The sequence below is a fragment of the Juglans regia genome, chromosome 3, assembly GCF_001411555.2.
Source record: "Juglans regia cultivar Chandler chromosome 3, Walnut 2.0, whole genome shotgun sequence".
Classification (NCBI taxonomy): domain Eukaryota; kingdom Viridiplantae; phylum Streptophyta; class Magnoliopsida; order Fagales; family Juglandaceae; genus Juglans; species Juglans regia.
Window position 1 is genome coordinate 27,195,458 of NC_049903.1, and position 13,835 is coordinate 27,209,292.

Sequence of the window (13,835 nt, forward strand, 5' to 3'; positions counted from 1 at the left end):
ACTCTCACATTAATGAGTTTTAAAATGGGTTACAATGTAATTGTAAGAATATTATCATTCAGAGAAAAGTACACACATAATATTTGTGCGTGAAGGAACTGAAAGATAAAGTACTTCAAATTGTACTAAGGACTAGTTGCGAATTCTAATTTACTATGGTAACATCAAAACATGGTAGATGAGAAAGTATAAAATGTTCATGCCCCCAACAAGATGTAGTGCATACTAATACCTGATATTTCATCCTTTCATCGTTTGTCATGTGGTATCAGCAAGAATTTGCTATTTTGTTTTTGTAGGGTTCAAGAGGGAACAGTTCTACTGTTGCAGCAAGCCAAACTAAAGAAAACGAGGTTTTTGTGCAGACAATAACAAAATTTCTTCATGAACTAAAAACTACCGATCCCGAATGCTCAACAAGTACCTGAGATTGAGAGCACTCAAGGACAAAAAGCTATTATAAAAGCTAGGAGAACTGTTTTTCAAGTAATAATTATAATTGTGTGAGAGAAAGACCAAGGCCCCAGGACTAACATGATAGTTGTATTCTGAAAGTGCATAACTTTGAAAATGGTCACCTATTTTTCTAAGAGACCCCCCAATGGTATTCTGATGCGTATGTATCCTTAAAACGGGCCTTTCCTCACCATGTTTATCAGACCAAACACAAACTTTATGGCTAAGTCCATCTCAATGTTTACTAATGCTTACTTGAGGAAGGTTATTCAGCAGCAAGATATAGATATATAGATGCACATGCTACTCTATTTTCTACTCTTAAGATTGTCTATCACAATACCTAAAGACGGGAAATATTTCTTTTTACCATATCCAGTAGCCTAGAAGAGAGCAGGATCTTTTGGAGGTGATCATTAGCACTCCTCTATGGAAGAGAGCTGCCAATTTACCAGGCGACCATAACATGGATTAAAGCAATAACGCATTCATAAGCCACGTGAGATGTACAAATTCAATCTTTTGCTACCTAAGAAATCCTGGCCCAAACTTAAAGAAGATCTTTCAAACAAGAGATTTCCTCGTAAAAGAAATGAAAAGCAATGTACATTGGTGAGAATAGAGAAAGTTTTAGACCAATCCAATCTTCCCCCAGGAGTAAGGAAGGAAAAACTATGAGCAGAGTCGCCATTCTATGAACATATATTGGTTGGAAAAACAGGTATTACTAAGCATTCTATATGATAGCTCAGAAGAAACCATGAATCTCATTGAAAAAAACATATTTCTCATGGCTGAATAACTAACAAGAAGCTGAAAACTCTCACTCTGAAAGTTTTCCTGATGAAGTACTTCTTCCCTCACATACGTGCTAATGAACCATAAAGGTAAAACTCGATATGAAGAGATCTCTTCAACCTAACATGAAATTTATGGTGATCAATGAATCTTATGTAAGTTGCACTTCAAAGTTGCATCCTCAAGCTCACGTTTCAAGGTTTCCACTCTTTCAAGCAACGCCATATTTTCCTGTTAAGTACGAAACTTGTAAGTAAAAAAAAAAAGAAAAAAAACCTAAAGCAGAATTGAACTTTTAATTTATCCTACTACATGGACTCTGGTCTTCCGTGATTAATGACGAAAAAAACATATTAAAAAGAAGATTTGATGTACACATTTCCTACTGTCCTTTTCAAAGTCTGCTTATGACACAGTTGACAGGGGTAAATAACAAAAGTTCAATTTAGCTAAAGCACTGTATTTGATATGAATGTCCAACAGTATAAGCAATTCTCAGCATATTTTATTACTGAAATGTGTTCCTGTAATGCAAGAAGGGAATGCCTCCTCAAAAATTTCAAATAAGACACTGAGAGAAGGAAGAAACGATTCTATGAAAATCATGGCCATATATGAAGCAAAGAGTCACCTTTTGTATCATTGCCACTTTCTGGCTAATGCTAACAGCATCTCCAGCCTTATTCTCGAAAGACTCCTTTAACTGTCAATGAGATACATACTTGTTCAATCCAAAGGTAGAGTGCTCAAATTAAACCTCTGATAGACTTGAAGGATGGGAATCAAATAGGTAAAGGAAGAAGTTTCATATATCTAAACATGTATATGGCACTTAAACCAGCAACTTCCAATTAGATTGCTAAACCGATGTCAATTATTCCAGTTGCTGTACATGGATACATATAAATAATAGTTAATAAGTATACAGTCTACAACATCTATTTGCATTATTTATATAGCAATGTCTTACTTCTTAACGGGCCATTTTCTGAGATACCATGTTGAGATGAAATCCACACAATGAGCCCATAGCCCAACTTTGAGGTAGTACACAACCAACAGAATTCACCAGAAAGAGTAAACAATATACTTAAAACAGATCATCGGGTACAAATTCATAGCCTGCAGGTCTCTAGTTGATGCCCTTCCAAAATTTGGCACAACCACGAGGTGAAAATAGAAGTGAAAATATCATTTCTTATCCTTTTTTTTTATGGCATTGACAAAAAGAAACTTTCTGTTTCCCAAAATGTTTTGTTCAATGCAAGATTGAAGCTTGATTTCGTACTCCATATTTGCTCAGGCATTTGCAGAACTCTTGATCAAGCAAGGCCACCGAGTCATGGTTAAAGTTCATATTAACTTAGACTTGCAAGAGCAAAAATATCAGACCAAGAGTACAGCTTTTCCATACTTGCTCTAGGAACCTTTAGTATATGAGCGTTACAAGGCTAACATGTTCGGAATAGAAATGGTTTTCACCCAAAAATACAAAAAACACTCAAGGCAGAACGTAGTAGTTAACACAACAATTCACATGACATAAAAGAAAAGGAATTAGTGGTGGAAAGGTTTTGAAGGAGATTGTACAAGTAAAAGATAGCGGCACCATCATCATATCTACATTTTCTTCCCGAAATCCCTTTAACTGAGTTAATTGCCATAGAAGTAAATACAATATCGACCGCAAGTACATCCCAACAAGTCAAAAGGTTCAAAGCACAATACTAACGAAAAATGCCAACGGAATTAGAAAAAATAGAAGAACGAAAAGAAAAGAAAAGAAACCCACAAGAGCAGGGATTACTTGAAAAAGAAGCTGATGTGTACCTCTTGAAGTTCATTGACACACTCGGTAACCTTCTCTACTTGTTCATCATATTTCAGCCTCCACTCCGCAGATTCATCCATCGCTTCCCTGCTAGCAAGATCGAACTGTCTCCTACAAGATTTGAGCAATACAGACAGAAACTTCGAAAGACCTAAAAATGTTGAAAGATTTCTATAGAGAAAGAGAGAGAGAAAGGAAGCAAACCTCAATAGGTCAGTATCATCAGAGGAAATGGAATAATCGATGGTCCAAATCCTCAAGTAGACCGCTATTCCCAAAAACATTGCCACAGCCAAACCCACCAATGCTCTCATCCTCCCTTCTCCCCCCATACCTCTCTCTCTCATCTCTCTCTCTCGTCTCTGCCTTAAATTAGTTGGGCTCGATGCATCGGACAGGCGCCAAGCCAACCGCATCTTGCTTCGGGTTTGGATCATGCAGTTACTTGAGGCGGTACTTACAAAATCGTTCTCTCACAAAAAAATAAAAAAATAAATGTATAATTTATTTTAGAGTAGTAATAGACTAAAAACTTATCTATAATTTGTATAAAATATAATTTCTTTTCAAATTTTAGATACATCAAATCAAAACCAAAAAGTAAAATCAAATTTAAAAATATATTATTTTATTTAATAATAATTTAAGAATAATAAATTAGCTGGTAGTTTATCATTTCTCTTTATTTATGCCAAATTCGCGTATGTAGATATTTGTCGTCTCCATAAGTAAACGAATTTTCACTTCTTGGTACAAATGGTCGGAACTATGAGTTCATTTAGATATAGAAATGGAATAAAATTATCTTATATCATCTCATTTTTTTTAATTTTAATTAATAATTTTATTATTATTTATAAATTATTTCAATTAATTTTAACTCATCTCACTATCTAAACAAGCTTAGACGTAAATCTATAACAATAACTCTTTTAAAGTTTTTTTTTAATATTCTTTTAAATGATTTTTTTCTCAATTTTAAGAGCATTGGCATTGGACTCATCAAATGAGTCCAATCTTCAAAATTTGATGATTTTAGCTTTAAACTCCTGGCATTGGATTCATCATATGCTCAAATGTCAAGCTTTGAGCTACAGTAGATTTCTCTTCATCTTCAAATTTGAAGACTCACTATTCACACTCTATAACTATTATTTTATTTATTTAAATTAGTTTTTCCCAATTTTGAGCCACAATATATTTAAGTTGAGAAACAATAATTTAAATATCAAATTAAATTATTAATTAACATATAGTTAGTGTAATTGTAAAATATAAAAAAAATAAATTAAAATATTATTATTAACAAAATAATATTATATTATTATTTTGATGAATCCAATAGCTAATCCAATGTGGGGTTATAGATAGAGAAGTTTTAGATTTATGAAAAATATGTACTTTTCATCAAATTTTAAAGATGAAAATGATGAACCCAATGCTAATGCTCTAAGGGCTTCGACTATCTCAATCCGGCTAGGCCATTGAGTTCAGTAATTTGAGTTTGTCCTAATTAAAATTAAAAGTCTACTTAAACATTAATTTATAAATTAATTTAACTTTATATGATATGTCAAAATATATCATTTAGACATAATATGTTTCCTAATGTCTCTTTTTGATTAAAAAAATAAAAAAGTACGGGGGGAGTTGGAGTTGGTTGTAACGGAGTTTCGAATTTTAACTGCGGGACTTTGAAATTTCTAACTCTTGTACGAGTGAAGTCAAAGTATATTATGGATATGTTACTTAGGACTATTTATCTAATTTCGACTTGGGAATTCGGATATATCCAGACTGGAATCCAGGTTTCAAATCTGGATCAAACCTTGAATTGGATTCGCCTAGTCAGATTCGGGCTGAAACCCGGATGAGCCCGAGTTGTAAATCTGGAATCCGGGTTTACAACCGGAACTTTTTTTTTTCTTTTTTTTTTTTAAGTTTGAATGTTTTGATATCCACTGTTTCAATCCAAATGCCAAGACTATATGCTCTCATGGTTCTCAAAGAAGATCTGGACGAAGTTGCGGAAATGTTCCAGTTCAAGACATTCGATTACTGATTTTATTGCATGTTTTGTACTGGTCGTCTTAATAAAGAAAATATGAAACTAATAATCAGAAATAAAGGGCAAGTTCTTAATTACCTAGCTATCATAGAGGCAAGATAGAAAAAGCTTATTGCATGTTTTGTATTGGAACATGACAGGATTCGAACCTGATTTCTAGTCATGCTCGATAACCACTCCAGCATGCCCAACTCATATTTGAATTGAAACTGTTGGATTTCATAACATTCAATTAAAAATAAATAAATAAAAAACTGGGTTCCGAGTTGTAAACCCAGGTTTCGAATTTACAACCCAGTACCCGGACTGAGTCAACCTTGGTTTTGCAATCCGGATTCCGGCCCTGATTTTCAAATAATCTCCAAACTCCAAAGAATCAACTTAAATCCAAAATGAATATATTCTTTCTCAGTTTCATTCTTATACTTATGGCTACTTATAGTAAAATGCATCGTTTATTACATTTCCTACAACAATATGATGACATCTCTCTCCATCTATTGTGACACCTTCATGATCTAAAACTCACTGCTTCACTTAACTTGCACGCATTGTTTCACTCAGCCACAAACTTCCTTCGTTCTCATTAAAACGCACCGCATTACTAAATTACAACGCACTGTTTCCCATCATCAGTTAATATCGTTATATTCCCCATTCCTAGCCAATTCCCTTACTACCAACACATAACCCTTACATTCTCCTCTTCCCTTTTAAGGCTCTTGTTCCCAAGACCTTGACAATTCACTCCCCCTAAAGAACCTTGCCCACAAGGTGTGGGTAAAGATTCTTCAGTTTCTACAATGATTCCCACGAGCTGTCCTCAGCTGGTGCTCCCACCCATTTGACAAGCACTTCAGTCATGGCATGATTCCCATTCTTCCTTAGTCTTCTCTCTAGAATCAACTCTGGTTCAAGGCTGGATCTGTCCATGTGAATCAGTTGGAGGCAATGCTGGTAGTGGGGTTATGTTCTGACCAATTTTCTTCTTTAAGCAAGACACATGAAAAACTGGATGTATGGTAGAAGAAGATGGCAACTGCAACTTATAAGTCACTGACCCTATTCTTTCCACTACTTGAAAAGGCTCGTCAAATCTTGGAGCTAGCTTCATACTATGCCTTATCAAATAGTTTTCTGCCTATAGGGTTGGAGTCTTAGAAAAACCCAATCTCCAATTTGAAAAAACTTCTTTCAGTTCTCCTTCTACCAGCATAAAATTTCATCCTATGTTGAACTTTGTGCATATTCTCCTTTAGTAATGATAGTAGTTGTTCTCTTGACCTCAATTGTTGATCAACAACATCATTGGTGGAAGTGTCTGGGACATAGGATAGCAACTTGGGTAGGGGATACCATAAAGGGCCTCGAAGGGAGTAAGGCATATAGAGGAGTGTGATGTGATGTTATAACACCACTCAGCCATGGGCAACCACAAGTTCCACTCTTTTGGCTTTTGACTAGTATAGCACCTCAAATAAGTTTCCAAACACTTGTTCAAAACTTCTGTCTAGCCATTAGATTAAGGATAGTAAGCTGAACTAAAGTCCAATGAAGTGCCTTGGAAGTGAAATAATTGTTTCCAAAAAGAGCTATTGAAAATTGGGTCTCTATCCGAGACTAGGGGTGGGCTTCAACTTCGATGGAGTCGGAATGCCCACCTCCGACCTCCGACCTCCGACTCCGACTAGGGTTGGAGGTCAAAATGTACTCCGACTCTGACTCCGATCGGAGGTCGAAGCTTAGAGTCGGAGCTCGGAGCTCCGTTCGGAGTTCATTTAATATAAAGAAATATTATAAAATATTATAAAAAATAAAATAATTTAAAAAATTAACTTAAAAAATCTAAAATACTGTAAACAATAAGTTAAAAAGTTAAAATTTAAATACAATAACTAAATCATGTACAATACACAAATATGTGATTTAATGTGTGCAAATGATATATTTAAATTTAAAACTACAAATTCGTAATAAATTTAAATTTACTGCACCAAAATATAAATAATGTCTCCTGCATCAGTCTTGACAGTCAATGCATTTGAGTCGATCGATAGTGGTTTCCAACTTTTCTGTATGAAGTTTTATTAATAAAATGCACTATATTTTCTTTAGTCATTTAATTATAGGCTTCTAAACCACAATCCAAGTGATATATGACATAAAATAAGATAAATTATGAACTCACATCCACCTCTAACTATGACGAGTTTTGCATTATAGTAATCATGGTATTGAATTTCTCACCAATAAAGGAGTCATCCCACAGTGCGTCCATCACAGTCATCCACAATTAGTCTAGGGTTCACAGCCAGGTCTACAAAATCATATAAATTATAAATTAAATAATTAAAATATTAAAATTATGTAGATAATCATTTAAAATCATAAAGTTATCTAATTCAAATCTATAGCTCTCGGCATCAACAGTATCTACTCTAACAGGCGTTGAACTTAACCAGATCTGTGAGCAAACGAGGGTCTTGACGGTGGTCGGAGACAATGAACTCCAATAAGCATCCAAGACATGACCTTTGGTACTAAACACCAACTCAGAAGCAATCGTAGTGATAGGAATGACTAGTACATCCCTGGCTATTCGGGAAATGACTGGAAACTTGCCAGAATTCACATTCCACCAAGTTAATGTCTTGAAAGTTTCACTAGGTGCCTCACATCTTCCATAAAGTAACGCTTAAGCTCAGACTTACACTGTATAATATTTCTCGATGCACGATTTTGATAATACCGTCATAGCCGTAATAAATTTGAACTTTGTGCATGTGTGTCATCCCATGAAGATCTCGAGTCGGTTGAGCGTAAGGAGCTACAACCTTCGGTTGAAGACTGACCACTGTTGTAATGGCTATATAAATCACCAATATTACATTTAAGCGATCTAATAAACTGATTAACATCCTCATCACCGAGAACGTCCCTAATCCAATCTTCTACAATCACCAACTTATATTGGGGGTCAATGATTGCAACCACAAATAATAATCTATTTATCTTCTCAACATCCCACAATATTTATTATATTTGTATTTCATCCTCATAGCCATTGCATTCAACAAGCACACACTGTCAGCACAACTCTGTTGCAAGTGGTCAAAAAGCCCTGAGAGCTCCTCGAAGTACATGTTCATAGTATAATATTTTGTCCCAGATATCTACATAGTTATGTTATATAATAACTTCAAAAAATAAACAAAATACTTGACATTGGCCGCCCAATCAACTGTGTTCGGCGCATCGAGCCCCTTTCTCCCCTACCTGACTCCAACAAAGCATACCTTATGCCCTCATCCTCGACCTTCATCCGCTCGAATGTTGTTTAGTACTTTTGCGCTACATCCAAAATCATGTATGTAGAGTTTGATCGAGTCGGAATGTCTAGTTGCAACATACTGGTAGATGAGATCTCAAGTTGTTCGGCTATTGCCTTAAATTGGTGAAGCCGTTAAGGGGAAACCCTCACATATCTCACAAGGTTTCGGACTTTAGTAATAAAATCATTAACCTCCTTGAACCTCTCAGAAACTATGAGGTTGATGATATGGGCACAACATCAAATATGGATAAACTGGTTCTCACGAATGATATCCTCCTTTATCGTTATATTCCGCCTGAACCAATCAAAGACAACATCATTTGTAGAGGTGCTACCATCCCCTCCCTGACCGTCACCCCCGCATGTGCAGGGGTGGGGATTTCCAACCCAACACCTGCCCCCGGTGTGAGGGGGCGGGGTAACCCACCCGTTCGCCCCCCACCCCGCGGCCTACATGAATTGGCCACGAGCCCAATAAGGCCATTTTGGGCACATAATTTAACTTAAAAAAATGAAAAATAACAAAATTTAATAATAAAAATAACAAAAAATAATTTACGATAATAGAAATTATTAATTATATACTACTAAGTTACAACTATTAACTAATAATCATAACTAAACTATTAGTATATTTCAATGCTAATTAAGAGAAAACTACTACAAAATTACAAATTCATATAAAAATATTACAAATTATACTATTGTAGCAACATTACAATTAACTAAATTAACAAAAGAATAACATTTCATTCTTCAATAGAATTTGGGGTGGCCATGGCCCATGGTGGTAGAAAAGTGAGTTATGTTGACTGCTATTTGACTGTGAGAATTGAGATCATAAAACCTGAAACATTAATAATTTAAAATGAAAACAAATTAGATTCATAAACATGAAACAAAAAATAAAAATAAAAACATATATTAGAAATGTAAAAATTACAAACATTATAAGTACTAACCAATATGAGATTGGGATCAAGATGAAAGTGATTATTGGATCCTTAGGAACTTAGGATTAGTATTCGGCATATGAAATTGAGATTATAAAACCTATAAAAATACAAGCAAAATAATTAGATACAAAAAATTATATAAAATATAAATACAAATAAAAATTAAGGGACAAAGTGTGAAACCAATGACAGATGTTAATGGTGGGTCCAATACATACGAAGTCATACTTCAGCGGAGCTAGTCGTAGACACTATCTCATGTATCGCTACAGCAATAAAATTTGAAATTAATACCGATTAAATGAATATAAATAAATTAAAATAATAAAATAAAATTCACGATTACTAGATGGTCCAATTCAGGCTGATCTCCACCCTCCTCCTCGTCGGCCTTATGAAAGTCAAGAATATCCAAAATATGAATTGGGGTCCCCTTGATCCAATTCTGCATGCAAATCAATTCCTCCACAGTGGTAATAGATAATGAACTCCGGAATGGATCCAATATGTGCCATCTGGTGCTAAATGCCGACTTTGAGGCTACGATACTAATAGGAATGACCAAAATACTAGAGGCTCTCTCTTCAAGGATGGGATATTTCACGACATGACTCTTCCACCAAGCTAATATATCAAAGTCTCGTGCAAATGGTTGAAGATTCACTGCAAAGTATCTGTCTACCACCGTCTGAGCCTTTGTAGGATGACGGACTATGGGGTTGTGCTCCAACCTCTCTCCTTAGTCCAACCTACTCTTTTTCTCAATCACAGCTTCTGAAGGAAGTGAGGGCGTAGGTGTACGTGTCGGGATATTATCACCCCTGAAGACTGTAAACTCATCAAATAATCTAACAAGGGCTTCCTTAATCCTTGTTGCAATAAGCTCCGCCCATGCATTCCTATGCACAATCCTCAATTCGTATAACATGCCATCAATCTTAAATTGGGAGTCAAGAACAACAGCTACATTTAACAAAATATTCGACGTACTAAAATCTCCCCAATACTTGTTATACTTTACCCTCATCATCGATGCCATCTCCCGCATCCTAATATGGTCACTTGTGCACATGTCTTACCCTACATATTTGCTGACATAAATGAGAGGATGTAAGGTACAAAGAACTAGATAGTTTTGTTGTGACCTCATAAAAAAGCCTATAAAAAACAAAAGTAACAATCACCTTCCAATCATCATCAACTGGCTTCCCCAATCCCTTGTGCTCATTAAAATATCTGACATATTGTGTCTTCATCACCCAATAATGTAAAGGTCGACTGATATTCTTGGGCCGCCTCCAACATCAAGAAGGTTGAGTTCCATCTTTTAGGAACATCAGTATAGAGGCCCTTCTTGGATGTTATGCCCTCAAACCTCACATCAACCTTGAATTATCTAATCTAGTAGGAGAAGACCTCTCATAGTAGTTCTGATTCAGGCAATCGAGTCATCGAGATCTTTCAAACCATCAGTCACAATTAGATTTAGAATATGTGTAGCACATCTCACATGCAAACACTCACCACCCATGATTGTCTTATTTGCATTTCTAAGATAGGTCTTAAGATGTCCCAATGTGACTTCGTTAGACGATGCATTATCAACTATAATAGTGACTACTTGTACCAACCCCTACTCCTTTATTGTGGTCTCCAAGGCCTCCCAATTGTCTAACTCTTGTGATCAGAAATTTGACAAAACTTAATTTTTTTTTATCTAATGTCCAATCACAATCAACAAAATTCGCAATCAAAGACCTATAATTAAAATTTTGGATTGATGTCCAAGTATCAGTGGTGAGGCAAACCATTTGACCCGCCAATTAGCTCTTCAACAACTCTTTCTCTGACATATACTATTTCTTTATATCCTTTGCCACCGTGTGGCGAGAATGGAGATTAAACATAGATTCCAAGTACTTCAAATATGTTCAGAATCTTTTCCCCTTTACAAATTGAAAAGGTAGCCCATCCATGATGACCATATGAGCTAGGTGTCTCCTACACTCCTCGGAATCATACTTAGCATATCCCTTCAATGTTGCACCCCCGATACTCACATCCGCCTTTTTGTTAAGTTCAATCTCTAGTCTAGATTGACTTTTCTCTTGTAAAGATTTTAATATTGGGCTTTTCTTGCATTGTTCTTCTAAGTGTACCTTTAATTGGGATGTACCCCTATAATGACATCCATACACTTTATCACAATAGTTACACTTAACTTGGAAGTTATTGGGGTCATCACCCTCTAATTTAGTAAAGTGGGTCCATCCTATAGGAACAAGTTTCTTGCTTTGTTGGGGCAAGGGGGCAGGTTCGACAGGGCAAGGGTCTGTAGGGATAAGTGTTAGGGCAGGGGTATGGGAATGGGTATGGGTAGAGGTAGGGGTAGGAAAGCTAGCACTACAATCTGACGGATTTTCCATTCTCCAAAACTCACAAAAATATGAAATTAAGTAACATCACACCAAGTTCAAACAATTAAAACCATGCAACAATCACTCTTTTTTTTTTTTTTTTGATAAAAGAAACTGATCTCATTAAACATAAGTGCCAATTACATCAATTCACAATCAGAAATCGAATAATAAAACTACCTCATTTCTTTTGTGACAATAGGTAAGATACATGAGGGACATGTTTCAAGGTCATATAGATCCTCTGTGCATTCAAGAGCAGATTTTGCTAGGTGATGTGTTGCCATGTTAGCTTCTCTGTATGTATGAGCCACTGACCAACAAGCAAAGGAATTAAGTACCACCCTTGCATCTTCCACCAGGCAACCACCCAAACTCCAGTTTTTTGTGTGATGATTCATTAAATCCACTACTTGCTTTGAATCCCCCTCCAACAAACATTGTGTTATGCCAAAAACTGCTACTAGGAGTATGCCATAGGCTTCAGCATCGAAAGGGGTTCCTTTGAAGGGTCTGTGTGTCTGTAGGCTTCCAATAAAGAACCCTTGGTGATCTCTAATGAGCACTCCAATTCCTATGTGCCCTTCCTTTTGATTTACAGCCACGTCCCAGTTGACTTTATAGGACCCAACCTCAGGCTTTGACCACTTTGGAGTCCCTACATGAGCTGGGAGCTTGACAACTAGCTCCTCTGTAAGAGTTTCCCTGTATGATACCAGTTCTGCCTTGGCCAGTTGGTGGAGAGCATTTGGATGTTTGAAATCTTTACCATGAAGAGTATTGTTCCTTCTAGTCCATATGCCCCTCATAGTAGCTGCCACTTCTTCAAGTTCCTCTAAACTAAGCATCTCTACCAATCTTGACCAGATATCAAAGATCAAATCACTTTGAAATGATAGTTTTTGCACCTTTTTCACTCCCTGACCCCACACATCCTTTGCAGCAATGCAGCCCCACAGAACATATCCAGAAGTTTCTAGCTCCTGCTTACAGATCAGACATGAACTAATTTCCACAACTTTCCTCCTTCTCAGATTTGCTAGAGTTGGTAAGGCCTCCTTGCATGCTCTCCATAAAAACATCTTGGTAGCAGGGGGTACTCTCAACTTCCAAATAGCCTTCCAAGCTTGTTCTTCCTTAGCTCTTCCTAAGGTCTCTCCTTCTAGGCTACACTCCAAACTTTTACTGAGGTGATATCCACTCTTGACAATATATCTCTCATTTGTAGTAAATTGCCAGACTAATTGGTCCTCTCTCCCCCCAAGGCTAATTGGTATTGATTTAATATCATCAATTTCCTGCTAGGTGAAGAGCTCTTGGAGAAAATATTCCTTCCACTACTGCACTTGGGAATCAATCAAATCACAAACCTTTTCACACCAACAATCAACATCTCGAGTGGACTGAATCTTATATGGATGGGAGAAGGGTAGCCATTTATCTGACCATATATTGACTTATTGTTCATTCCCCACCCTCCATATGAGACCTTCCTTTAATAGCCTTAGGCCTGCATGGATACCTCTCCAGGCAAAAGAAGGCCCTGACCCCACTTTGGCTTCTAAAAGCCCCACTTTGCTGAAATACTTCTGCTTAAGAACCCTGGCCACCAGAGAGTTTGGGTTTTGTAAAATTCTCCAACCTTACTTGGAAAGTAAGGCTAGATTAAAACTCCTCAAATCTTGAAACCCAAGCCCTCCCATGTCTTTACTGAAGCTAAGTTGTTTCCAATTGACCCACTGAATCTTTGAGCTATCTTCATTGAAGCTCCACCAGAACTTCCTGAGTAAATGATTTATTTTATTAGTGATAGAGGCTGGTAACAAAAACATACCCATGGCATAGGTAGGTATGGCTTGAAAGACTGATTTGAGGAGAACTTCCTTCCCTGCTGAAGAAAGAAATTTGTTTTTCCAGTTTCTAACTCGACTCCAAGTCCTATCAATTAGAGAATGGAATGATGCCACCTTTGCTC

The 13,835-nt window shown here is 36.4% G+C and overlaps 2 protein-coding genes across 2 annotated transcripts; both read right to left on the reverse strand.

Moving 5' to 3' along the window:
- Positions 1–1,044: 1,044 nt before the first annotated feature.
- On the reverse strand, positions 1,045–3,550 carry LOC109009064. Its single transcript, XM_018989408.2, has 4 exons — positions 3,290–3,550; positions 3,085–3,196; positions 1,886–1,957; positions 1,045–1,485 (listed from the first exon to the last, which is right to left on the reverse strand). Exons 1-4 carry the CDS (start codon positions 3,520–3,522, stop codon positions 1,396–1,398), a joined length of 507 nt encoding a protein of 168 aa, XP_018844953.1. The 5' UTR covers positions 3,523–3,550; the 3' UTR covers positions 1,045–1,395.
- An 8,486-nt stretch (positions 3,551–12,036) lies between these two features.
- LOC109009062 lies at positions 12,037–12,942 on the reverse strand. Its single transcript, XM_018989405.2, has one exon. It carries the CDS (start codon positions 12,940–12,942, stop codon positions 12,037–12,039), a length of 906 nt encoding a protein of 301 aa, XP_018844950.1.
- Between the last annotated feature and the right edge of the window lie 893 nt (positions 12,943–13,835).

Coding starts and splice junctions, on each gene's coding strand:
- LOC109009064 (XM_018989408.2), bottom strand. CDS start 3,522: ATGATCCAAACCCGAAGCAAGATGCGGTTGGCTTGGCGCCTGTCCGAT. Junction 3,197..3,289: donor GATGATACTGACCTATTGAG/GTTTGCTTCCTT, acceptor CAAATCTTGTAG/GAGACAGTTCGATCTTGCTA. Junction 1,958..3,084: donor GTGTCAATGAACTTCAAGAG/GTACACATCAGC, acceptor TCTCATTGACAG/TTAAAGGAGTCTTTCGAGAA.
- LOC109009062 (XM_018989405.2), bottom strand. CDS start 12,942: ATGTTTTTATGGAGAGCATGCAAGGAGGCCTTACCAACTCTAGCAAAT.